This window comes from Radiomyces spectabilis (genome assembly GCF_025331425.1).
Source record: "Radiomyces spectabilis strain NRRL 2753 chromosome Unknown BYT42scaffold_16, whole genome shotgun sequence".
Taxonomy (NCBI): Eukaryota; Fungi; Mucoromycota; class Mucoromycetes; order Mucorales; family Radiomycetaceae; genus Radiomyces; species Radiomyces spectabilis.
In genome coordinates, this window is record NW_026251941.1 from 426,520 (window position 1) to 452,787 (window position 26,268).

A 26,268-nucleotide genomic window follows, 5' to 3' on the forward strand; every position below is an offset into this window, starting at 1 on the left:
CCTGATCGACGGTTCCAGTTGGGCCATCGAGACTGCGGTCTGTTGCACATGGCTCATTCTCCAATATTTTATGTCGGCATAGTGTGCAACGCTCGCTGAGTAACGACCGTGTTCGATCAAATCATGTAGGCTTCCGGACTTTACACACGAAAGGTGTAGACCTTATGGTTGTGTCGTCGGGATCCTGCAACCTTTGTGGTGTGGGTATACCGCGGCTTTGCAAGTGCTTTCGAAGGTTTTGAGGGAAGAGAATACCTTTTTTTCGATGGCATCTTGAAGAAGGGGGACTACGTCCATATCTTGAAGAACAATTTGCGGAACACCATCAACCAATTCGCCTTGGATGAAGGATGTCATGATCTTCCAGCAAGACCATGACCCGAAGCATACCATCAAGTATACAAAGAAGTACCAGGATGGGCAGCAGTTTTGTGCTTTGCCTTGGCCTGCTCAATCGCCGGATCTTAACCCGGTTGAGCACATCTGGCACCACCTCAAGCTGAAATTGAATGCTTACGATTGCCAGGCTAAAGGGGTCTACGAACTGTGGGATTGCGTGGAAGTAAAGTGGGAAACTTGTTCTGTTTGAGGCCTGCCGCAGGTATAGTGTGAGTATGTCTGCGCAGGCTGAAGCTGTGATAAAGTCTAAGGGTGGAATTTACCCGTTATTACTTTTGGGATTAACCAGTACATAACCAGATGGTTGGCAGTCGGAAGGAAATCTTGGATGAGGGCCGTAAAACAAAGAAAATTGAGAGGTGTCAAAAAGGATAGGCTCAGTTGGTTTTCAAAGTGAAAAGGGCTGTTGGTAGCCCTACATTCCATATCAGTTTCCGGAGGGTCCTCTTGACTTGTTTGTTCACAAGATGCCTCCATGAAGTAATTGGAATGCGGATGGGAATGCTTTTTGTAGGGGGTGAACACAAGGATAGGATGAATTTGACATGAGAAGGCTGACAACTCGCGCTTAATAAAAAAAAAACTGGTTACTGATCAATGGAAATGAAAAAGAAATCCCAGCATTTTCATGCAGGAAATTAAATCATTTCTAGACACTTGTCCATTTCATCAAGAGCAGCTTTTCAAAAAGCTCGGTCATTGTTCCTGTTATGCTATAACCCATTGATCTTTGTTTTGTTGACTTTTTGTAAGTGGTGAGGGTTTTACCTCAGACAGCAACAAAGACTTCGGAGGCTCGATCCCAATACCCCACACTGACTATTACGCATTGATCGCCCACCAAAAATAAAGGTTGCCTTTACCTTACTCACAGGTCCTGTAACAATTGCATGAACTCCTTTCTTTTGACCAAGTTATACCTTGTGCGTTAAATTAGTATGAAATGTCGATTCACCAAGAAAGTGCTTGCTTAATGGGCAAAATACATCGAGTTGTCAAGATGATTGTATAGCATTCTCACAAAAGCTCTGTATCAAATACGCTACCGCTTAAGTTAAAAACAGCACAATATTTTTTTACGCAGATTGGCACGAATTGCGTCAAGAAAGGCTTACTTCGTCCTTCTCAAGCCATGAAAACAAAGAAGTTTCGCGTCAAAGCTTCCGTCGTTCGCAAAAACTCCAAAGTTGCCCGTATGCCGCCAATTTTTTCCATTCCAGATTCTGAAAATCCGGCCCACATGCCCATCACAAAACCGGACGAAAGATCAAGTTCGAGCCCGCACTTTGCCAGACTCATTATACTTATGAATGTAAGATTCTCACGTGAAAGGTGGTGGGAGAGTGGTAACCAAATTGATGCGAGAGTGCCCAAAGAAAGAATATTCAGAACGGAGAGGATTAGCTTCAGAACTTCCATGGTTCTTCCTCCGAATACTAACTTCCTGTTACTGTAAATCCTGAATAGGGTGATAGCCGACTGTAAAACCTATCAGACTATTCCAAAGGAACTTCCAAAAAAAAAAAGTAGGCGTTAGTCCAAAGTATATCTTCGAAAGGATGTATTCCAAAGAATAAGAGTTCAAAAGACAAAGCTCAAAAAGATAATGATACAGAAATTTCTAAAAGACATTTGAATATTTTTAACCATACTATAGTTTCCTAGCTAAGGGATTACATAATATGTAAGAACAGTAGAACTGATCATGGTTTGATTCATCGTCAGAACGCGTAATGACCATGATAATTTCAGATCGTAAACGGACTTCACGAAAAACCGAACGGGAGTTCCAATTCCCACTCCGCTTCCGAAAAGAAGGAACTGACAAATCGATCGATAATTCATCGCCCAAGCATCATAGCACCACGGGAGAAACACCAAAAGGAAGGGAGAAGACCGAAGAATTCAGGCAACCACAGAAAATAAACAGAACAAGGGAAATCCGAAAACGGCAGTTTGCCTAGGCTTATACAAATTTGGTTTTCCACCCAAAAAGGGTTGTGTAGTGTAGTTCAAACGTTTTATTCAGAAGACAATGGCCAGCCGCACTAGGGCTGATTCAGCCGCCTCGGCGTTTTTACGGGTTATTGGAAGATATAGCTGGCAAACCCCAAAAGGGAAAAAAAGAAAATAAAAAAATAAAAAATATCTAAAAAAGGAAAGGATCGACGAAGGAAAAAGGGAAAAAAAACCAAAATGGTAAAAAAAGTAAGGAGTGAAGTCGCACAAATTAATGGCCAGGGCGGAGGATAATGACGAGGAAAAAGGATGAGAGGTACGCTAATGATTGGAATGAGGCAATGTGGGCTGTTGACGTGCCACACATGCATTAAGGAGTAGTTCACCAGGTGGAGGTTCTGATTCAAAGTCGGTGTCGGATGTTGCAATATCGATCTCCCGGAGAAGTTCCAAGAGGATCGGCCAGAGCTGTTGCCAGTAACGGAGATTAACCTTTGGTCGGCGGGGGAGCTGATTAAGGGTAAAATCGATGGGATGGACTTGGTCGGGCGGTGACGATGGCAGTATTTGCAGGATCCTTTGGATAAAGAAATCCGTGCGCGGACAAACCAGAAAATGAGCACGATGGGCTTTGGGCTCACCACATCGGCAGGCAACAGAAGGAGTGGGTGGGAGCCAGGCCATACGCCAACGGATAAGACGATGTCTTTCTTTGCTGGTGGCCGGCAATAACAGGATTGGGTCCCATACAGGACGACAAAGTCCACGTGAAATCGTCACTGGTGGGTGGCGACTAGCAAGACGTTTGTCTATTTCCCCTTGAAGATGGTTTCGGATGGCTACTTTAAATGGATCCAATGGCTGGTTCCGAGAAGACGAACGTGCTTGTTCAGCTTGGATCGTCTTGACTTCTTTCCAGAGGGTGTTGCGACGTAGCCTGTTCCATGTCGCGTTCCCTCGGCGAGTCTGAAGCTGCGGGATAATACAGCGCAAGAGTGTATCAGCAGGGAGTGTATGAGCACGACCAACAAATTTGGCCTGTAGAATAAGAAAACGAGAAGACATAGAAGGGAGAGCAGCGAGTGAGGCCACAGTGGCGGTCCCTATTGCCTTGCAAAAAGCAGGGCGCCTGAGACACATCCGTAGGCAACACCGTTGGGTGTCCTCGAGTTCCTTCAAGTCAGCTCGGAAAAGGATACAGATCGCTAAACCATATTCGAGAATAGGTCTCGCAAAAATCTTGTAAGCCCGAAGTGAGGCAGTGAGACCAAAGCCATACATGTGCACACCTGACTCACTCAACGCCCGCATTGCTGCGATTGTCTTGCGATTAGAGTGCGCGAGTAAGGACTTACGATCTATACCCCACTGAGAAAAAGGAATCCCCAAATATTTAAAAGAAGTACAAGCAGGGAGTTCGTTGTTGTAAAGAAAAAAAGAAGAATCAGCCGGAGCGTTGAGGACTTCACACTTGGTGGGACTCCAACGGTATCCAAACAGATAAGAATGAATTTCAGCTACTGCAAGCATCCGATGGACATCTACTGGATAACCAATAATTGCCACATCATCTGCATACAGCAAACTATTAATGGGGGCCCAAGATCGGCGAGGATCATGGGGAGCAGAATAAGGATCATGGTTAGACCGCAGCTCATCAATAAGAGAACGCGGGTTCGCATGAGTGGAAGAATAAGAAAAAGGCATCCTTGAGCACAGGTTGAGCGAACGCCCAGTGGCTGGCTTAGGTATGCGAATAAGTTGTGGAAAAGAAGATACGGACCGCAATAAGCGGGGTAACGTATCAATAAAGATAGAATAAAGAAAAGGAGAAAGAATACTGCCCTGAAGAACACCTTGCTTTGGCGAAATTTCCCGGGACGCTACGTTTTGTAATATGACTTGGACGACAATGTCATCAAAGAGATTACGCAGTAAGCGAAGCAGTCGTTGGGATACATAATGTCCCAAAAGTTCCCATATGATCAAGCGATTGACACTGTCATATGCAGCTTTAATATCGAGGAAAACAACCACCGGGGGAGTAGGCAACTGCTCTTGCCCTTGGACACGAGTATAAAGCCGCATGAGTTCATCGAGACAAAGTGCTTGGTCGAGAGTACCCCGAGAGGCACGAAAACCACCTTGCGCAATGTCTAACTGAGGCATCGTTGAGAGAAGCTCAGGTACCAGGCAACGCTCCAACAGCTTTCGGAAAACCGAGGTAAGACTGATGGGCCTATAACTGGATGGGTCCGATGGTGAACCTTTATTCTTGTAGATCGGGACTACCTGTGCAGTTCGCCACTGCCTTGGGGTCCACGACCACCTCCAACATAAGTGAAAAAGCTTATGGAGAATGACGCTCATGTGATCAGCCACAGGTTTGAGCATTTCTGCTCGTATGTGGTCAATACCTGGTGCTTTCCGGGACGGCAAGTTCCGGATCGCTTGATAAACAGTGGCCTGAGTCCATGGGATTCGTGTACTGTCCTGGAAATCATCCATTTCTGGTGAGGGTTCCGAACGTAGGTCGACAGAGCCGCCGTACACACTTTCCAGATGGGTCACCATACGGTTAGCATCATGGAGTGGTCCTTCTGGTGATGAGAGGGTCACATTTGAACGTTGCCGAAGCCTCATCCGTTTGATCGCACTACTCATGTTCACAGGGTCTTGGTCCATCTTTTGACAAAATTGTCGCCAGGTGATGCGTCGCGCAATTCGTATCGCTTGTGTCAGTTCGGCACAAGCCGCCTCATACCGGCGACGAATTGTAAGGCGTTCAAAGTCATGGCCAGACCGTCTCCACCTTTGGTAGAGGGCTTGACGGCGGTTGGCTAGAGCTTGTAAATTGGCGTTCCAAAACCATTTCCAGGTTTTATCACGGGAATCGGATGGTCCAACGCTGTGATCCAAGGCGGCGTAAATAGACTCAATGAGTTTATTCACAAAGCCCTCCAGTTTACAAGCGCGCGACGCATGGTTGTTTTCAATTTCGGAAAGCGCAACTGAGATCCCTTCTAAAAGATCACCCGTAAGATCTTTTAGCCTGTCAGCGTACCTGGCTAATACCTCAGGATCTTGGAATCGCTGAAGTTTCCAGTGGCGTCGGGCAGCATTTGCTCTGGGAAGCTGTGGTATGGGCACAGGTACAAAGGATAGCTCACACAAGTGGTGGTCGGAACTAAGTGACAAGTCACTCCTTATTTGCAATTGCACGTCCAGAATGTTTGTGTGCATCGAGATAAAAAAATCAATGATGCTTGTTCCTTGGTGACCTTCAAAAGTGGGTATGCCATACGCCAATTCTGAGTTCCACAAGGTTAAACCCAATGTACTGATCCAGTTGCGTAGCGCAGGGGCTCTGTCGTTGGCACGGTGATCTCCAGTATCACTGCCCAGACGTACGTTCAGATCTCCAAACACAATAGTGTGATCGTCAATCTCCAAGGAACGCCACCTTTTCTCGGCCTCTGCAAGAGAAAGTCGAGGAGGGAGGTACAGGCCATGCAGGGTATAGGGACCAATCCTACACGAAATAACATAAGGATCAGTGATTGGCAGAAGGTGAACATGGTGTGGAAAGTCAGGACGGATAAAGAGGGACAGCCCATCGAATGGTCGATGAGCCGATACCTGGCCATAGTTGTGGAATTGTTTCCATTTGGTGTGGATATTTCCTTTTGATAGGAATGTTTCGGTAACGAGGATTATGTCGATTTGGGAAGCGGTGCATTCTTGAAAAAGTTCGTAGTGTTTGGTCCGAAGACCAGCGGCATTAAAAGTAGCGATTTTTAGGCGCTCAGCACTCATTGAGATTCGTCCATTTCAGGACCATCATTTGACGAAGACTGGGTGTTAGTGGTGATATGGGCGGCAGTGTCATTGTTGTCGGTGTTGTCGCTTTGGTCGGCAGCACTGGTTTGTACAGGTTCACTGTCTATGGCTGGTTTGCGGGAATCAAGGTAACGTTGGATGATGGTCTCAGAGAGTTGCACAGTGGAGTTAGGCTGGGTAAATGATCGGAGAATGCTGAGCATTAAGTGGTAAGGGAGCCGGGAACCCAGCCGCAACAGGCGATCGGCAACAAGTGATTGGGCAAGGTCGCTTTTTTCGGCGTTGGTTTTGGTGGTATGGATAGGATCGGCAATCACCTTGGGGTCGAGGATATTGAAGTGCGGATTGATTTGGATACCTTGTTTGTTGAGTAGCGTGATGAGGTCCGATTTATATTCCTGGTTCACAAGTAGAGCGATGATGTTACGAGCGGGGAATTGGACATCCAAAATTCGGGATTGCTGAACTTTGGCCGTAGCCAGATTTTTTCTGACTTCACTGTGGGTGAGGCGGTGTTTACAATTCAAGTATACGAAAGTATACTGTGATGCGCCCGTGGGGGCGGAAAACAACCGTTGCATCGTTGCAGAGGTGATAGGACGCCTAGCCTTATTGTTTTTGGGCTTGGTAGCAGGGCGGTGGATTTTGGCTTTATCAGCCCAGGTGGGTTTTTTTGCCTCAGTAGTGGGTTTAGGCGCATGCTTAGAAGCGGCGGTTGTTAGATGCGCTGGGATCGGGGAAGTAGGTGTCTGTGTAGACTGCTTGGACTTGGGAGCGGGCTTTGGTTGGGCTGGTGTTGTTTTCAAGCTGAGCAGTTGTTGAAGCAGAGCAGCATTTTGCTGCAGTAACTCAGCGTTGGCTTGCTCAAGACGGGATGGCACGAGCACGTTCCTCCTGAAAAAGTTTTTCCAGGGAAGCAAAGCGGGAGTTGAACATTTCAAGAAATGTATTCAGGGCAGGCGGCAAATGGTTGGGATCAACTGGTAGACCAGTAGGTCCGAAATCAAAAGGGTTGGGCGTGGCAGTGGTGTTAGTGACAGATTTAGTCTCTGTCATGTTAGGGGTACGTCGTTTCGCGATAGAGGGAACGTCGGTGAATGAAAAGTGCGAATTCGCTGGGCGGTCGGAAATTTCGGAAATTGCGGAAATCTGGCGTTTGCCGAGAACTTTGAGCGGGATATCGATAAGTTCGGGAGCGATAGGCTTTTTGTTTTTTGCGTTTTTTGTCAGTTTGACTCGGTGTTTTGACTCGGGACAAAAAGAGGTATTTTCTGGGAAGGTTGGGTGACTGTTTTGAGGTATTTTTGGCGGAATGTTACTAGTAAAAATTGCTGTTTTCGGCGAAAGAAAAAACTATAAAAGAACAAAGAAGATACGCGCGCGACCTCGACAATGTCTCGGTGTGTATGTAGTTCAAACATTTTATTCAGAGGGCAATGGCCAGTCGCACAAGGGCTGATTCGGCCGCCTCGGTGTTTTTAAGGGTTTTTGGGAAGATATAGTTGCTAAACCCCAAAAGGGGAAAAAAAGAAAATAAAAAAATAGCAAAAAATCTAAAAAAGGAAAGGATCGACGAAGGAAAAAAGGAAAAAAAATCCAAAATGGTAAAAAAAGTAAGGAGCAAAGTCGCACAAATTAATGGCCAGGGCGGAGGATAATGACGAGGAAAAGGATGAGAGGTACGTTAATGATTGGAATGAGGCATTGTGGGCTGTTGACGTGCCACACATGCATTAAGGAGTAGTTCACCAGGTGGAGGTTCTGATTCAAAGTCGGTGTCAGATGTTGCAATATCGATCTCCCGGAGGAGTTCCAAGAGGATCGGCCAGAGCTGTTGCCAGTAACGAAGATTAACCTTTGGTCGGCGGGGGAGCTGATTAAGGGCAAAATCGATGGGATGGACTTGGTCGGGCGGTGACGATGGCAGTATTTGCAGGATCCTTTGGATAAAGAAATCCGTGCGCGGACAAACCAGAAAATGAGCACGATGGGCTTTGGGGTCACCACATCGGCAGGCAACAGAAGGAGTGGGTGGGAGCCAGGCCATACGCCAACGGATAAGACGATGTCTTTCTTTGCTGGTGGCCGGCAATAACAGGATTGGGTCCCATACAGGACGACAAAGTCCACGTGAAATCGTCACTGGTGGGTGGCGACTAGCAAGACGTTTGTCTATTTCCCCTTGAAGATGGTTTCGGATGGCTACTTTAAATGGGTCCAATGGCTGGTTCCGAGAAGACGAACGTGCTTGTTCAGCTTGGATCGTCTTGACTTCTTTCCAGAGGGTGTTGCGACGTAGCCTGTTCCATGTCGCATTCCCTCGGCGAGTCTGAAGCTGCGGGATAATACAGCGCAAGAGTGTATCAGCAGGGAGTGTATGAGCACGACCAACAAATTTGGCCTGTAGAATAAGAAAACGAGAAGACATAGAAGGGAGAGCAGCGAGTGAGGCCACAGTGGCGGTCCCTATTGCCTTGCAAAAAGCAGGGCGCCTGAGACACATCCGTAGGCAACACCGTTGGGTGTCCTCGAGTTCCTTCAAGTCAGCTCGGAAAAGGATACAGATCGCTAAACCATATTCGAGAATAGGTCTCGCAAAAATCTTGTAAGCCCGAAGTGAGGCAGTGAGACCAAAGCCGTACATGTGCACACCTGACTCACTCAACGCCCGCATTGCTGCGATTGTCTTGCGATTAGAGTGCGCGAGTAAGGCCTTACGATCTATACCCCACTGAGAAAAAGGAATCCCCAGATATTTAAAAGAAGTACAAGTAGGGAGTTCGTTATTGTAAAGAAAAAAAGAAGAATCAGCCGGAGCGTTGAGGACTTCACACTTGGTGGGACTCCAACGGTATCCAAACAGATAAGAATGAATTTCAGCTACTGCAAGCATCCGATGGACATCTACTGGATAACCAATAATTGCCACGTCATCCGCATACAGCAAACTATTAATAGGGGCCCAAGATCGGCGAGGATCATGGGGAGCAGAATAAGGATCATGGTTAGACCGCAGCTCATCAATAAGAGAACGCGGGTTCGCATGAGTGGAAGAATAAGAAAAAGGCATCCTTGAGCACAGGTTGAGCGAACGCCCAGTGGCTGGCTTAGGTATGCGAATAAGTTGTGGAAAAGAAGATACGGACCGCAATAAGCGGGGTAACGTATCAATAAAGATAGAATAAAGAAAAGGAGAAAGAATACTGCCCTGAAGAACACCTTGCTTTGGCGAAATTTCCCGGGACGCTACGTTTTGTAATATGACTTGGACGACAATGTCATCAAAGAGATTACGCAGTAAGCGAAGCAGTCGTTGGGATACATAATGTCCCAAAAGTTCCCATATGATCAAGCGATTGACACTGTCATACGCAGCTTTAATATCGAGGAAAACAACCACGGGGGGAGTAGGCAACTGCTCTTGCCCTTGGACACGAGTATAAAGCCGCATGAGTTCATCGAGACAAAGTGCTTGGTCGAGAGTACCCCGAGAGGCACGAAAACCACCTTGCGCAATGTCTAACTGAGGCATCGTTGAGAGAAGCTCAGGTACCAGGCAACGCTCCAACAGCTTTCGGAAAACCGAGGTAAGACTGATGGGCCTATAACTGGATGGGTCCGATGGTGAACCTTTATTCTTGTAGATCGGGACTACCTGTGCAGTTCGCCACTGCCTTGGGGTCCACGACCACCTCCAACATAAGCGAAAAAGCTTATGGAGAATGACGCTCATGTGGTCAGCCACAGGTTTGAGCATTTCTGCTCGTATGTGGTCAACACCTGGTGCTTTCCGGGACGGCAAGTTCCGGATCGCTTGATAAACAGTGGCCTGAGTCCATGGGATTCGTGTACTGTCCTGGAAATCATCCATTTCTGGTGAGGGTTCCGAACGTAGGTCGATAGAGCCGCCGTACACACTTTCCAGATGGGTCACCATACGGTTAGCATCATGGAGTGGTCCTTCTGGTGATGAGAGGGTCACATTTGAACGTTGCCGAAGCCTCATCCGTTTGATCGCACTACTCATGTTCACAGGGTCTTGGTCCATCTTTTGACAAAATTGTCGCCAGGTGATGCGTCGCGCAATTCGTATCGCTTGTGTCAGTTCGGCACAAGCCGCCTCATACCGGCGACGAATTGTAAGGCGTTCAAAGTCATTGCCAGACCGTCTCCACCTTTGATAAAGGGCTTGACGGCGGTTGGCTAGAGCTTGTAAATTGGCGTTCCAAAACCATTTCCAGGTTTTATCACGGGAATCGGATGGTCCAACGCTTTGATCCAAGGCAGTATAGATAGACTCAATGAGCTTATCCACAAAGCCCTCCAGTTTACAAGCGCGCGACGCATGGTTGTTTTCAATTTCGGAAAGCGCAACTGAGATCCCTTCTAAAAGATCACCCGTAAGATCTTTTAGCCTGTCAGCGTACCTGGCTAATACCTCAGGATCTTGGAATCGCTGAAGTTTCCAGTGGCGTCGGGCAGCATTTGCTCTGGGAAGCTGTGGTATGGGCACAGGTACAAAGGATAGCTCACACAAGTGGTGGTCGGAACTAAGTGACAAGTCACTCCTTATTTGCAATTGCACGTCCAGAATGTTTGTATGCATCGAGATAAAAAAATCAATGATGCTTGCTCCTTGGTGACCTTCAAAAGTGGGTATGCCATACGCCAATTCTGAGTTCCACAAGGTTAAACCCAATGTACTGATCCAGTTGCGTAGCGCAGGGGCTCTGTCGTTGGCACGGTGATCTCCAGTATCACTGCCCAGACGTACGTTCAGATCTCCAAACACAATAGTGTGATCGTCAATCTCCAAGGAACGCCACCTTTTCTCGGCCTCTGCAAGAGAAAGTCGAGGAGGGAGGTACAGGCCATGCAGGGTATAGGGACCAATCCTACACGAAATAACATAAGGATCAGTGATGGGCAGAAGGTGAACATGGTGTGGAAAGTCGGGACGGATAAAGAGGGACAGCCCATCGAATGGTCGATGAGCCGATACCTGGCCATAGTTGTGGAATTGTTTCCATTTGGTGTGGATATTTCCTTTTGATAGGAATGTTTCGGTAACGAGGATTATGTCGATTTGGGAAGCGGTGCATTCTTGAAAAAGTTCGTAGTGTTTGGTCCGAAGACCAGCGGCATTAAAAGTAGCGATTTTTAGGCGCTCAGCACTCATTGAGATTCGTCCATTTCAGGACCATCATTTGACGAAGACTGGGTGTTAGTGGTGATATGGGCGGCAGTGTCATTGTTGTCGGTGTTGTCGCTTTGGTCGGCAGCACTGGTTTGTACAGGTTCACTGTCTATGGCTGGTTTGCGGGAATCAAGGTAACGTTGGATGATGGTCTCAGAGAGTTGCACAGTGGAGTTAGGCTGGGTAAATGATCGGAGAATGCTGAGCATTAAGTGGTAAGGGAGCCGGGAACCCAGCCGCAACAGGCGATCGGCAACAAGTGATTGGGCAAGGTCGCTTTTTTCGGCGTTGGTTTTGGTGGCATGGATAGGATCGGCAATCACCTTGGGGTCGAGGATATTGAAGTGCGGATTGATTTGGATACCTTGTTTGTTGAGTAGCGTGATGAGGTCCGATTTATATTCCTGGTTCACAAGTAGAGCGATGATGTTACGAGCGGGGAATTGGACATCCAAAATTCGGGATTGCTGAACTTTGGCCGTAGCCAGATTTTTTCTGACTTCACTGTGGGTGAGGCGGTGTTTACAATTCAAGTATACGAAAGTATACTGTGATGCGCCCGTGGGGGCGGAAAACAACCGTTGCATCGTTGCAGAGGTGATAGGACGCCTAGCCTTATTGTTTTTGGGCTTGGTAGCAGGGCGGTGGATTTTGGCTTTATCAGCCCAGGTGGGTTTTTTTGCCTCAGTAGTGGGTTTAGGCGCATGCTTAGAAGCGGCGGTTGTTAGATGCGCTGGGATCGGGGAAGTAGGTGTCTGTGTAGACTGCTTGGACTTGGGAGCGGGCTTTGGTTGGGCTGGTGTTGTTTTCAAGCTGAGCAGTTGTTGAAGCAGAGCAGCATTTTGCTGCAGTAACTCAACGTTGGCTTGCTCAAGACGGGTGGCACGAGCACGTTCCTCCTGAAAAAGTTTTTCCAGGGAAGCAAAGCGGGAGTTGAACATTTCAAGAAATGTATTCAGGGCAGGCGGCAAATGGTTGGGATCAACTGGTAGACCAGTAGGTCCGAAATCAAAAGGGTTGGGCGTGGCAGTGGTGTTAGTGACAGATTTAGTCTCTGTCATGTTAGGGGTACGTCGTTTCGCGATAGAGGGAACGTCGGTGAATGAAAAGTGCGAATTCGCTGGGCGGTCGGAAATTTCGGAAATTGCGGAAATCTGGCGTTTGCCGAGAACTTTGGGCGGGATATCGATAAGTTCGGGATCGATAGGCTTTTTGTTTTTTGCGTTTTTTGTCAGTTTGACTCGGTGTTTTGACTCGGGACAAAAAGAGGTATTTTCGGGGAAGGTTGGGTGACTGTTTTGAGGTATTCTTGGCGGAATGTTACTAGTAAAAATTGCTGTTTTCGGCGAAAGAAAAAACTATAAAAGAACAAAGAAGATACGCGCGCGACCTCGACAATGTCTCGGTTGTGTAGTGTAATGGTTATCACAGTGGACTTTGAATCCACTAATCCGAGTTCGATCCTCGGCACGACCTCTTTTTTTTCCATTTCTCCTCAGCGTTCGAATTTTTTTTTTTCGGTGTTCATCAACAGTGGAAACAGTAAAAAATATTGTTGATCATTTTTTGAAATGACGGCATCATTTTAGTGTCAGTGACGAAATAACTGGCTCGGTGCTTATGCCATTTGTTTACTGACAGAGAAAGACTAACGTATGTTGTCAGTTACGCCGATTCTTCTTTTGCGCCGATTAGATTTGCTATACCAAAGTTTAGCAAATACGGAGGACAGCGCATTGGCTCGTCCGCTCGATGTCTGGAGGAACCTTCGAGAAAGTATAAAGGACCGATGGATGAACGGGCATACCAAATGTATTGCCTGGAAAACGGAAGAAATATAGGCCAAATCCGTTCAGCGTTAAGGTGGTCCGGGAATACTTCTTGATTTGTCTGTTTCGGAATAATTCTGGAAGATTTGCAGGAAGTCTGCGAGAACCTCCTGGAGATGGTAGACATAGAGAAATGTATCTTTGTAGAAAATATAAATATGACCATCTTATGGCAGAAATTTTTTTTTTTTAAAAAAAAAAAAAACCAATAAACGACAGATTTAAACTGAACTCTAAAGGAGTACTGAAATCTGGCAATGTTCCCAAATTGCGACGTCAATTGTAATTGTTTACGAAAACAAAGTAAAGTATTTTATGTTATTATGAGTGTATGAACACGCGTTTGTTTCGGATTATTGCTCGCCCTGAATTGATGAGAAAAGAGTACGAAGGGAAAACCACATGGGAAAAGAAAATTAGAGAGCATACTGGAAGCTTTTAAGTTGATTGTTTGTAAAATTACAGTAGGGAGTTCAACAAACAAATTTTATCAAGAGTATGGACAATTCTCTATGTGTTGACCAGAACTTTGACAAGCATGCAGCATTGCCCATTATTCAGACATGAGGAAACATACAACTTGTATATGGGAACGGAAAGTGTTACAACATTAGGTTACATTGAATTTTAGATCACATTGAATTTAAGGACAACAGTATCGTCAATTGCGGATCGTATTGTTCCCAACAACGATTTTGGAAAGAAGCATGAGTCATTTTCCCAGTTGTTCTGCAATTCTCCATCCACGGTGATGATAATGGAGCAATTTCGACGCTGTTCGCGTATAGAGGCGTTTTCGTTCTTGCAAAATAGGATAGTAATAAAATCGATCAGTGGTCCCGTGATGGGATATGGGTCATTGGAATCGCGAAGATTCTTTTTGAAAGACGATGAATAACGTATGTGGACATGTTGCAGAGCTGTCAAGTGATGTGCGGTTTGGAGTAGGCCGAGCCCGATAGAGAAATCGATTAATTCCAGATATCTCAAGCGTGGGGCCATTTCGAGAAAACATTCGGCTATAGATTGCTCCGCCTCGATTCTTATCTGTTCCATCTCACTGCATCGGAGTGCTGTTCCTTGTAAGCGCATTAGCTGGTCCCAACCATAGAGCCCGAGATGGAAAATGGATGTATTCTGGGCCATTGTAAGCAAGACCTGGCGCCAGACAGCCGCGGTCCATGCGTAACAGAACCCTATTTCGAAATGTTGCAATGCCGGCAAGGAGGCCGCATAGCTGTATTTGATAAGCAGCGCTTGTTCGATGTCTTGCCACCGTGCGATGAGGTCCCGCTCCCGTTGTCTGAAATCGTCCATATCGTCATCGTTGTATATTTCGTTGAGTCGAAGATATAAACTGTCTAAACTCTCCAATATACTTCGTTGTTCTACGTGTTCGAGATCGCGGACACAAGTAATACATAGATCGGATAAGTTGGCGGGTAAAGTCCGTGGAATAGATGTGCGTGCACAGAAAGGGGCAAATCCATTGGCTCCATCCTTTTGAAAGCGTATACGTAAATGTTGGAGTTGATCAAAGTCATTGAATAGATCAAATGTGAATTGTTGGCTGTGGCACCATGTCTCTATATTGGTCCAATCCAGGGCACGAAGACGTTGGCAACCGCCCAATTGTTTCAAAATCCTCAGGATCTCGTACAGGCACAAATTCTTCGTCACAAGGCGGCTCAACTTGGCAATACGCTGTAAAGGAAGTGCGGACAGATGACCATGTCTCGTTTCATAGGATTTGCGAATAACCAATGTATCCACTGCAAGGATTTGCTGGTGCCAGTGAGGCGAGACTAAGAGGCGCTTATAGTAGATATATAAGCTCCATTTATCGAGCACAAGGTATCGCCACTAGAAAGTGTGAGACGATGAGATTTGCTGCTGTGACTTGAGGAGCATCGACATTACCACGGAAGGACGTCTAGCAATCTCGTGCCATTTGCGATTCACTTGACTCAATTGACACAGAATCCAGGGGCAACCACCACAATACTTGAAGACGGCTTCCAGACAGTCGTCATTGAGATTGAAAGACTGGACCTGTGGAAGATGGGCATCGGAAGGAAGCATGGTTTTTAATTCGGGTCGCTGAAAGCAAGAAAGGGCTGTCTCTGAAAATTGTTCAGCTGCATTCAAGCGGATGAGATCGACCATTCACCGCGAGTCATTTTTGGATTCCGCCTTTCATGTCATCTTTTGTGCTATGGAAATTGCACGCGAAATAAATATTCTACTGTTTATTTCAAAAGTCACCGTAGGAATTTGAAAATTACAAAAAATAATAATGATACAGACAAAAAAAAGAGAAATGGCAATACAAGAAAAAGCCATAAAAAAGCATAAACATCAAACGATGAAAGTAAATCAAACATAGACAAGTAAAAGATAATTAATTCGCGAGTTGGAAAATGACCAGATTAGGGAGAGAAGACAAAAGAAAACAAAGAAAGCAAGAGTCGTCAGTAAAATTATATTTTATACAGCTTTCTTACTTTATTGAAAAACTTACCGTAACCTCTGGGAAGAGGTCGCCCGCTCCCAGAAGTCCGCATCCTGGGGAGGACGGCGATAACCGCCCAGGAGAGGCGAGGAAAAATAAAGAAACACTCAGGGACAACCAAAGGAAACCCCCCCAAAAAAAACCAGACGTCCAACCAAAGGGACACAGGAGAACGCCAGAGAAAAAAAAAGCCCGACCACGCGGAAAAGGACACAAGCGGGAGACAATGTCAGGCCAAAAAAAGTTCTCCGGAAGGAACAGAAGCAACGCCGAGGGGACAGGCAAACAACGCGGACAACGGAAAAAAAAAAACGAAAAACCTTCGTGACGGGGGCCAACAGCAAAAAGACATCTTCACCAGGACGGGACCAGAAAGAAAGGAAGGATGCCTGCAAGCCCCGTAGTGATTAGATGCCCAATAGGTGCCGCTTGCCGTAATAGAGAAAGAAGGCGGTCAAACGTCGTATTAAATACTGTTTGTTATACCTTTATTCATTTACAGGTTATCGAATATCTGATCAATAAATTTTGGAGTTGTTCGGATGGTCTTATATTATGGACGCTGTCCCATCGAAACATATCATTGCATTTTTTTTTGGGGGGGGGGGAAATTAAGAAATTTTGAAATTCCTACGGTGACTTTTGAACAGGAGTATACACAAGACGAATCATCCGAAAGAAATAAGCACTTATGAACGTTGGAAAAGCAGAAGGAAACCTCGTCTGTATTTTTACAACAAAGAAACTATTTGTATTCTCGACCGGGAACAAGTGTTATGGCAAGGCTTCAATCAATCTTTCAACAAAAATATACTCTTTTTAATGCAGCGGCATTGCAATCAGTATACCAAACCTTTATGTATCTTAAAAAAAGTAGACATTGTAAATTTGCTGCCAGGCCATAATGAACCTTGCTCAGAGATAATCGCAATGTTGGCTATCATCACATGCAGCAGTTAGGGGATCGCCTGCCGCCATACATAGACATTTGCAATGCGAATTGGACTTTAAAAAAGTTTAGCCAGTCGCGCTCACCTGTCTTTCATTACCTAGGATTTCCATGCAATTATGCCCCTCACAATGGAAACAAAAACAATTGCTGGATGCAGTGACCTGTTCAAAGTACAAGACTTGTTTGGAAGAATGGAGGTTCGGAATGCCAAGATACAATTTATTGGGGATACATGGATTGCGAATAAGTGTGCTTATTTGTTTTCTTTTTGCAAGGTTTTTTTTTTTTCATGATTACAGATGGGTACAAGTATGGGTTACAAAAAGATTTTCAAAAATTATGCGTTGCAGAAATAACGTTCATACACGACTTAAAGCGCGAGTCAAGCCCAGTTGGTTGTTCAGATGATGAGAGTGAAGAAAACGGAATGGACATGGACTTGCGCAGTCGATCAAAGGCTTCTTGGGTAGCAGTCAGGGAGAGGGAGGTGGCCGGTTCAGCAACAGCGATGCTGGTTGGGTCAGCATGGACTTTCTCTCGCTTGATATCACGCTCCAGTGCATCCAAAAATAGAAGGTCATGTGGAACGGAAAACCAATAAAACACTTTTTGCTTTTTCTGCGTCCGAATGCAATTGTTTTTGTACAGCATCTCTAAGAATTCGGATTTCGGGTCCTCCAAGCAGGCATCGGTGCCTGGTTTCAGATTACGCAAGTCGCTGAATATCCCTTCTTCGAATTTCTTCATGTTGCAAATAGGTCGACCGAAAGCGTGAAATCGGTAATGGAGAGAACGGACGATATCGGTGCCTGTGATATGGAACAAGTCATTCCACAAGACACAGGACACACTTTCCCCCGTGGGTAGGACATACGATTTGACGGCGGTATTTGGATCCCAGTGATTGGTGGCGGTGGCGAAAAAGTGCCGAAGTTTCTCGATTTCGGCAAGACGGTCGTTGATATTGTCGTTGGAAGGAGTGGTTAAAGAGACCAAAGGGGGCGTTGTCTGTGGTTTCAAGTGAGTAGACCCCGTTGAATGAAGAGCGGAATTCGAACTATGAACAGTCATCATACGCCAGTGGTGACAGACACATGCTTGACTTTTTCGATGATAGATGGAAAAACTATGAGGACAGCAAACAAAAATGGTGGGCGCGATTTATATAAATGTGAGCTTTCTCTAAAAGTGGAAATAAAGCAAGGCAGAGAAAAAAGAATGAGAGGAAAAAAAAAGAAGGTAAACAAGGAAGAAGAAAACAAAGAGGTATGATAAAATCCCTACTGAAACAGATTTGAAAACGGAAAAAATGCACACTGCAGCCGGTGTAAGGAGTTTTCGAAAAACATTTTACAAAAAGAGCTTCCCTGCCGCCCCATCCGTTGCTCTTTAGGGAATGCAGGTGACTCCAACCGCCGTTGCCACCGGACCAGTAATTCGTGACCCAAAACAGAGAACGCCTCACTACGACGCACCATGACCACGGCGGTTTCTACGAGCAGATACTAGTAAGCCATTCCCTTTCAAGAGCCCTGCTTGAAAAAAATCAGGACGTCGTTTCGGTGCCACAAGTTAGCGCCACATTTTTTTTTCTTCTCTTTTTTCACGTTGGAGCGTTGTTGATATGAATACGGAGTGCGACCAAATTTGGACTTGTCAGGCAAAGCAATCCGCAAAACTTTTCCCATAGAAGTGAGGTGGCTGGCTAGAAGCTGGCTATTGGTTTTCGCAAATTTTCGACATACCCTACGATAGATTAAACAATTTGCAGGATCGCGACGGCTCTCGGCCATCTCCTATTCTAGCTGAAGCGTTTCCAGTGTGCTTCAAATCCAAGCGCTGTCAAGGAGCAGCAATCTCAATGGGCGTCGACGACACATTTCCTCAGAACACAACCTTGGAAAGTTGTTCTGCTTCCTTTTGCATACCCATTCCAGAAGATCCCAATGCAAGAATGATAAAAATGTGGTTTTTGACCGATGATACTGAATCTCGTCATTGGTCATGACAGCATGACCTGGTATTTGCAGGTACAGTCAATTTCTGGCCATATTCTACATGAATTTTTCTCTCAAAGCAAGACCATTGACGACTAGTTTTAATGAACTCTATCACTCCACGTCTGGCATTTCAAGTAAATAGCTCCTTAAATTTGCCCGATATATCATTCTGCACTCTTGATGTATTGATTTCCGGGGGCATGCAGGCGTTGCTCGCTTAACAGACTTATTAAACCGTATTTCGACGTGCATGCATTCTCTGACAGTAGCAAACGAGTCTACGAAAACTTTGGTCTCTCAATGTATTATGCAAGTCATATATGCTTTTCCTATGAATCCCAAATTTTTGAAGTTAAAAATATTTTCGTCGCTGTTCCAGGGCATTTCATTTCCGATTTCCTCATTGTTCCTCGTTTTATTGCTTCTTCCGTCGATTGCCTCATGCTTTCCCTACTTTGGCATTACCATCTCGTCCTGTTACTACTATTGGGCATCTACTGTCACCGTGCTCAAGCTTATCTTCATGAGCCCCATCCTCCGTTTACCATCACGAGACCTCTGCGAGATCAACTGATTCATCGAGGTGAAACTGTAACAGTAACATGGTAACCATCACAAACAGGATGCACTTTACAGACTATAGTCCTCATCGATTTGTTCCCTTTTCTTTCACAGGGAGCTTAGTGCGGGAACCAAATTTCCGCTTTATGGATATGCAAGTGCACGCACCTCTCACACAATAGGCAAGTGGTCGTAGCCATTATATTGAAAAAGAAAGAACTGTTTCAGTTGACGATGATTCCTGTTTAGCTGGTTTGTTACCTGCAAATGCGACCCACCAAACTCGCTATCTTCATCACATTGAACGAACTCTATCATTTTCAAACTATTCTTACCAATGGACGGTGGACGAAGATATTCCGGTGGGAGAATATCGACTCGGCATTGGGTTTTATTTCCATCAAGTGTCTCCCGTATTCCGTGTCACCTAAGAGCAATTCACTAGCAAGCCGCCAACAACATACCCTATCGCTTTACGCTTTTTTTCGATTTCATGATCTTGTTCTGGGATAATGCATGTCGTCTCCGATGCCGGGTAATTTTAGAGTTGCTTTCATGAGATGTAGCATCATTTGAAATCCAACCGAAACTGTATATACAACTGTGAATTTCTTTTCTGCAAAATCTCGCAAGGGACAAATGCCGGGTTGGACGGTTACGGACTTTTTTTTTCTTTCCCAAGAAGGTCGAATTCATGGTTTCAGGCATACGTAAACAGTTGATCCCGATGAATCGAGAGTAAAACTATTGTACATTTGATCATCAAGATAGGATTCATATTACATCATTTATATCATAGCGATGTCCTAACAGCAAACATGGTCTTTGTAGTTATGGCGTCAAATAAAAATTTCCCCAAATCATAAAATGTCAGCGAAGGTTTTCCGACGATCTCTGTTCTTTTGCCGTGTCTTGGCTTGACTTCATTTGTGCTAATTGTATGTTATTTTCAATTGCGTTGTTGGCGGTGCTATGTGTATCATATATCCAAGGCATTCCCGTGGAGAAAAGGTTCAAAGTACCTTTGCGAAAACATATCCAAATTCACCATACCAAACGACGCGCATCATCGCTTGAACCCCGTTGGTTAAATAAAGAAGTCTTGACCGGTTATCGGCACGGAAGCGGTACGTTCTGCTCAAAAGTGCACGTTTCTTGTTCATAGAGTGACTTTTTCTTCAGGATATTTTGGGGCCATCACGCTCGGGGAACCGCCTCAGTCATTCAATGTAGTGTTCGATACGGGAAGTTCCGATCTTTGGGTGGTGTCAGCTAATTGTACGACGGATTGGATATGCCGGGATCATCAACAATTTCAAAGTCAAGCTTCTGTTAGTTTCCGGGAAGAAAAATTGAACAGTGATTTGATCGATATTCATTACGGCACGGGCAAGGTGCGTGTTCATGGCGCTCGTGATACGGTGCAGGTCGCCGGTCTTGAGATCCAAAACCAGGCCGTGGCACTGGCGACCGAACTATCGACGGATTTCTTGACCACGCCTTTTGATGGGATCTTTGGCTTGGGGTTGGCCAATTTAAGTGATTTGCGACAACAGCCTCCGTTTTATTCCATGATACAACAGAACCTGGTGGACGCCTCCCTTTTTTCTTTTTATACCCAACCTGCTGGCGGAGAAATTGATTTTGGTGGTATCGATACCTCACGGTACTCAGGCAACCTAACCTTTAGCAACGTGATTGATGACACTTTCTGGATGGTGCACCTGGACTCCTTCACGTTTGGTTCCGATGAATGGAAAACCCGTAAAGTGATCATCGACAGCGGTAAGTGGTCTGGCACGCTAATCCCTTGAATCGCCCGTTTGGCCAAGAATAAAAAAAAACTGACATACAACCTATTAGGAACCACATTGATCATTGCTACGCCTAGTGATGCTGAAGCCATTCACAGTCGCATTCCGGGATCTAAATATAACGGCGACACCACATGGTCGATTCCATGCGACCTCAAGGATACATTGCCACCTCTCGTGTTTAACATTGGCGGAGTTGATCTGGTAATTCCGGCGGAAGAATATGTGCTTCTACCTTACAACGCTCGCAGTTCCATGTGCCTATCCGGTATCTCTGGAAAATACTTTGATCAACCGGACACATGGGTTCTCGGGGACGTGTTTATGAAAAACTTTTACACGGTAAAGTATAAAAAAAAATGCCTGTGTTGTGCATACGGCATGGATGGTTCAAGGTAGCTCACATCGATGAATGTTTCCGTGTCAGGTGTTTGATCTGGGTAACCGTCGTATTGGATTTGCAGAAGCGAACAAGGATGCCACTTTAGGCATGGATGCATACGATTTTATGTAATTCCACTTTCATTTTGTGTCTCTTTCATTTTTTCATTTCATACATGACTTTGTTATTTGCTTTTTATTGATCTTTTTTTTTTATTACATCATGTACTTATTGTTATGCTGTCGATGATGTTTTATGCCATGTTACGGTTTCTAACGAATGAAAGAACCAAATTATGCCTTCTTGAAATTTCTGTGTCTGCAAAAAAAATAAGAAAATAAATAAAAATAAAATAAGAATCGCTCAGCTGGGATCAATAATCAGTCATTTTCGCTTCACACAGGACCATCGTTCATATTATTCATGTGAAACATCAGGGATGCACAACATCAGCTGGTCTTTCTTGACAAGAGAGAGAGCCATCACTGCATTTGGGCGAAAACCAAATCTGAGAGAGTCCGGAATTGTTCCTCTCGTCCTAGTTGAAACTCCGACACGGGGCGAATGTTCGGTTGATGGTCCGGGCCCACAGACAGAGTGTATGGATGAACGCCATCCATCCTCTCGTTGCCCCCTCCCTTTCCTGCTCACCCTTCTGTAGTCTGGAGGTATGACCATCACCTATTATATTCCCCCTCTTTTTAATTAGCAAGATCACCACCGTATCGATGCATCCTGCGCTGGATGGATGAATGAACGGCAATGGATGACATCGAGGGATACGAATGGATGAACTTTCTTTTTTTTTTTCTTCATCGAGCCAAAAGACGGATGAGAACTAAAAGGGATTCGCATCTTCTTTATCCATTGATAGAATTAAAGCCATGGCCCAGAGACTCACCTACAGACGCCGCCTTTCTTACAACACTCGCTCCAACCGTGTCCGAGTTGTGAAGACTCCCGGTACGTAAAAGCTTCCTTGTTCGGATTTTCATTGGACTTATTTCCACGACGACATGGAACCAAAAGAAAAAACGATGGATGATTAACGCCCAATTTTTGTTTCATGTTTTACGAACAAACAGGTGCCAGACTCGTCTACCAGTACGAGAAGAAGCCCGTCAAGGCTCCTCGTTGCGGTGATTGCGGTGACGCCCTCGCTGGTGTAAGTGGCGAGTTATGAATGATTTTCTTGAAACTTGGATAGATGTTTAACGGTGGATTTTGCAACTGTGTCATTTTAGCTCAAGGCATTGCGTGCCCGTGAATTCGCCACTGTGTCCAAGACCCAGAAGAACGTCAGCCGTGCCTATGGTGGTTCTCGTTGCGCTCACTGCGTCAGAAACCGCATTGTCCGTGCTTTCTTGATTGAAGAACAAAAGATTGTCAAGCGTGTCTTGAAGGCTCAAACTCAAAAGAAGTAAAAAAAAAGGTCTAGGCATTTTTGATTTACTATCATGTTACAAGTTTCGATGACGATAAATATGGTGTGTGCTGTATGTAATGGCGGTTTCCACGTGGATTTCATCAAATAAAAAAAAAAAAGAAGAAAACACACACAAGTCCCAACCAGGCCGAAACCCAAGTTTTGACGCGCAGGCACGTGGTGCAAATGGCATGTTTTCTTTTTTCTACGGGCAGTACAATCGTGGACTTTCTGTTGCGGTGAATGCTGGTCAGGAAAAAGCCGACGTGATGGGACATGTGAAGTCCCTTTTGGTGGTGGTGGTGGTGGTGTTTGAATCTGGTGGGTGATCTGTTTTATAAATTGGGCCTGGCCCATAGTGTGGTGGATTTTTCCTTTTTCATTTCGACCAATCGGGAACGGTCGTTTTCTATAGGGAATATGCCATTTATGGTAATGTCATCATCTTTTGGAGAAATATAAAAAACGGGAATTCCCCTCCCCCCCACAAAAGCGGTCTTCAATTTTTCATCGATCTATTTCAATCTCTCTTGTCATTCAATTCGTTCATCTTTTCCCTAGTTTCTCATTTATCTCGCCCTTAGCTTTTTCTTTCTTATCCTGTCTGATTCCCCCTCTTACTCTCACTTTCATTTGTTTTATTCCTCAGGACACCCACCTACACATATTCCCCCGACTAGAAAATGATACCACGACCGGCCACCTCTTACAATCTTTCAGTCTCGTTTCTCGTCGCTTTAATCTGTGCCAACGTTTGTGGACCTCAATATGTGTATCCGATTGTGGGGACAGCTTTAACGACCAAATTTCACTGGTCAGCCCTCGAGAACAGTCTTGTCAGCACTGCTTGTTTCGTTGGCGTCTCCTTTTCAGGACCTGTGTGTTCGGCAATGATTGAACATTTGGGTATTGCGACGTATGAAAAACATATAGACACTTGCTAGTCCTTTTTTTTCCTCGAGGTTCTCTGTGAGAGAACCCTAATGCTCGATTTGAATGGAATGAAACTGACGCATGTATCTATTCTCTTATAGCACGCTCCGTTTGTCAGCTTTGTTCGCTTTCATGGGCCAATTCTTGCTCGCACAGACCTATGCTGGACGATTGCCCTCATCCTTTGCGCTTTGTGCCCTGTATCTTGTCTGCACGGGATTTGCAGGAGCCGCTGCCTACCTCTGCACTCTCGACTCTCAGGTAAAAAAAAAAAAAAAAAAAAAAAAAAGTCGATCGTTTTCGATTTTCTGCGCTTTTTGATTGGCTTCTTTATTATGTTGCCTCGTTTCTTTTTTTATCTATTTATACTTGTCATACATGCAGCATGCATTTTATTTGGTCCTTGCTATCATTCATGTTTGTTAATCGTGAACGCATCCCGTCCTTTTCTTTTTAATCAGGCTCATAACTTCCGAACCCATCGAGGTATGAGCATGGGCATCACCAGTGCTTCGATCGGTCTTTGCGGTCTCGTGTATTCGCAAATCAACGACCACTTCTTCAAAGATGAGCAAGGCGATGATGAGCATCAAATGTATCTGTTCCTCGTCTTCTTCGCTTTTGCCATGGCAGGAGGCATGTTGCTCGGTTCATTCTTCTTGGGGCCCTTAGATTTTGGAAAGACACCATCCGTTGTCGAGACCGCGCCCTTGTTACACAGTGATGATACGCCGATGATCGGCAATTCCATCCAACCACAACATCGAAATAAGGACGAGGAAGCGGAGAGAGACGAGCCGTGTTTGAGCGGCCTCGATTTTTTCACTCATCCAGTCGGCTTTGCATTGTTTGTCACATTGTTCATTGGTTTGGGTCTTGGTTATGTTTACCTCGCCAGCATTGGTCCGATTTTATTAGCGCTTCCCTCCGCCGTCGCTACCTCCAATGCCCAACATCTCCGAAACATCCACGTCTCCACCTTTAGCATTGCCAACTGTGCTTCCCGTGCCGGCTTTGGTACCCTCAGTGACATTCTAAAGTCCAAATTCGGCGTTCATCGTATTTGGGTCTTTTGGGCCGCCCTTGTGGGGTTAACTGCTAGTTTATTCTATCTCGTGACTGGTGTTACCACCCCCGAAACCCTTCTTCCCTGCACCATTTCTGTGGCCGTCGTTTATGGCATCGTCTTTGGTGTCGCACCCGCTACAACCTCTGAATTTGGTACCGATGTAAGTCTCTGCACAACCTTTTGATGGTCATGTTGGTTAATTTTCGTTCTTGGTCTGTTTTTGTTTTCTTTTGCTTGGCGTAGGTCTTTGCTCGTAACTGGTAAGTAATACAATCAGTGGATGGATGCAAAGGTTCCAAGTCCATACTGACCCATGCATTGTATCGATGTAGGGGTTGGCTGTTGTTTGCACCGGCGATTGGAAGCCAGTCTTTCAATATCTTGTTTGGTGCTTTGTACGATCGTCAAGCTAAGCGACAAGGTGTTGATGTATGCCAAGGCACCATCTGTTTCCGAAGAGCATTTGAAATCGGGATCATGGCCAGTGTCGTATGCTTACTTGTAATTAGCTGGGCCATTGTTAAAATGCGTCTGTACAACAGAATAGCGCGTTAGATACCCTTTATTGCACAAATCAACCATTGGAGTTCGAGAAGTATAAAAATAATTGCAATTTTACAAAGAAACATAAAGGATATTGAACAAGACAGTCAAAGATGATGACAAGTTAAATCATAATTAGCAATAACTTTTTAATCAAGGCATATTGTGATAATCGCTCTGGATGAATCATGAGCCGTCTTGCCCCTGGATCATGTTTGGACATCTTAAAGGTCCACTTCAGCGGATCTGTTCCGGCACTTTGCCATGAGTTTTAAGTCTTTGTAAGGTATGGACCACGTTTGAATAAGCTGTCACTTTGCGGTTTCACAAACGATATTCAAATCCTAGGCTTTGCATACACAAGTTTGATCGGCGTATTGCACCAAACGCAGTAGCATTCTTTGAGGTAAGAAAATACTGTCTTCGTTGATATAGTCGTAGATTCTGAACTCGCTTGAGCGGCTGGAAGATCTTACTACGGTAGCTCGGGCAACATTTGCTGGTCTCGAACTTCCTGGTTCGGATCGTACTGGTAAAAAATTGTTAAAAATGTCCGATCAATGCAGATGGACGGTTAAAATTCTACGCACAAGAGGTCTGCCTGTCCCACTCACGCTGGACAGAGTATGACAGGCAATCCCAAAATAAGTAATAGGATACCGTAACACCTTTGTCTCTTTCACTTATCAATCCTTGAGATTGTAAATGGAGTACAACTCCATCAAGAAAAATACTCGAAGCGACCTTTTCAATCTCCTTATTGTAATTTGCGAAATACGTATCGTAGCTTTAAAAATGCATAAGGGTTTGTGCCAAACCACAATAGCCAGGCAACGCTGATCAATGTCTAAA

General features: G+C 45.2%; 7 protein-coding genes and 1 non-coding gene across 8 annotated transcripts; 5 read left to right on the top strand and 3 right to left on the bottom strand.

The window, feature by feature from the left end:
• Positions 1 to 1,995: 1,995 nt before the first annotated feature.
• Positions 1,996 to 2,341, bottom strand: BYT42DRAFT_587793 (uncharacterized protein). Its single transcript, XM_051570201.1, has one exon. The coding sequence runs from the start codon at positions 2,242 to 2,244 to the stop codon at positions 2,065 to 2,067; it is 180 nt and encodes a 59-aa protein (XP_051418882.1). The 5' UTR covers positions 2,245 to 2,341; the 3' UTR covers positions 1,996 to 2,064.
• Positions 2,342 to 12,799: 10,458 nt separating this feature from the next.
• BYT42DRAFT_t145 lies at positions 12,800 to 12,871 on the top strand. Its single transcript has one exon. It is a non-coding gene; the product is annotated as a tRNA-Gln (tRNA).
• A 980-nt stretch (positions 12,872 to 13,851) lies between these two features.
• BYT42DRAFT_618268 (uncharacterized protein) lies at positions 13,852 to 15,306 on the bottom strand (the record flags this gene model as incomplete). Its single annotated transcript, XM_051572264.1, has 2 exons — positions 13,852 to 15,087; positions 15,145 to 15,306. 2 exons carry the CDS (start codon positions 15,304 to 15,306, stop codon positions 13,852 to 13,854), a joined length of 1,398 nt encoding a protein of 465 aa, XP_051418883.1.
• Positions 15,307 to 17,165: 1,859 nt separating this feature from the next.
• On the bottom strand, positions 17,166 to 17,552 carry BYT42DRAFT_466590 (STE like transcription factor-domain-containing protein; the record flags this gene model as incomplete). The annotated part of the gene is made up of 1 exon (XM_051563517.1): positions 17,166 to 17,552. A coding segment is annotated over one exon (387 nt), but the record flags the coding sequence as incomplete, so codon positions are not given.
• Positions 17,553 to 18,702: 1,150 nt separating this feature from the next.
• On the top strand, positions 18,703 to 19,935 carry BYT42DRAFT_142676 (uncharacterized protein). The gene is made up of 4 exons (XM_051562246.1): positions 18,703 to 18,718; positions 18,785 to 19,293; positions 19,364 to 19,431; positions 19,499 to 19,935. The coding sequence occupies exons 2-4, from the start codon at positions 18,989 to 18,991 to the stop codon at positions 19,678 to 19,680; spliced, it is 555 nt and encodes a 184-aa protein (XP_051418885.1). The 5' UTR covers positions 18,703 to 18,718; positions 18,785 to 18,988; the 3' UTR covers positions 19,681 to 19,935.
• A 492-nt stretch (positions 19,936 to 20,427) lies between these two features.
• Positions 20,428 to 21,577, top strand: BYT42DRAFT_504969 (aspartic peptidase domain-containing protein; the record flags this gene model as incomplete). The annotated part of the gene is made up of 3 exons (XM_051564997.1): positions 20,428 to 21,034; positions 21,113 to 21,405; positions 21,491 to 21,577. Coding segments are annotated over 3 exons (987 nt in total), but the record flags the coding sequence as incomplete, so codon positions are not given.
• Positions 21,578 to 22,329: 752 nt separating this feature from the next.
• On the top strand, positions 22,330 to 23,314 carry BYT42DRAFT_540281 (60S ribosomal protein L34-B; the record flags this gene model as incomplete). The annotated part of the gene is made up of 3 exons (XM_051565541.1): positions 22,330 to 22,408; positions 22,531 to 22,610; positions 22,690 to 23,314. 3 exons carry the CDS (start codon positions 22,330 to 22,332, stop codon positions 22,867 to 22,869), a joined length of 339 nt encoding a protein of 112 aa, XP_051418887.1. The 3' UTR covers positions 22,870 to 23,314.
• A 755-nt stretch (positions 23,315 to 24,069) lies between these two features.
• BYT42DRAFT_587815 (uncharacterized protein) lies at positions 24,070 to 25,537 on the top strand. The gene is made up of 3 exons (XM_051570202.1): positions 24,070 to 25,033; positions 25,117 to 25,133; positions 25,206 to 25,537. Exons 1-3 carry the CDS (start codon positions 24,140 to 24,142, stop codon positions 25,426 to 25,428), a joined length of 1,134 nt encoding a protein of 377 aa, XP_051418888.1. The 5' UTR covers positions 24,070 to 24,139; the 3' UTR covers positions 25,429 to 25,537.
• The last annotated feature ends 731 nt before the right edge of the window (positions 25,538 to 26,268 follow it).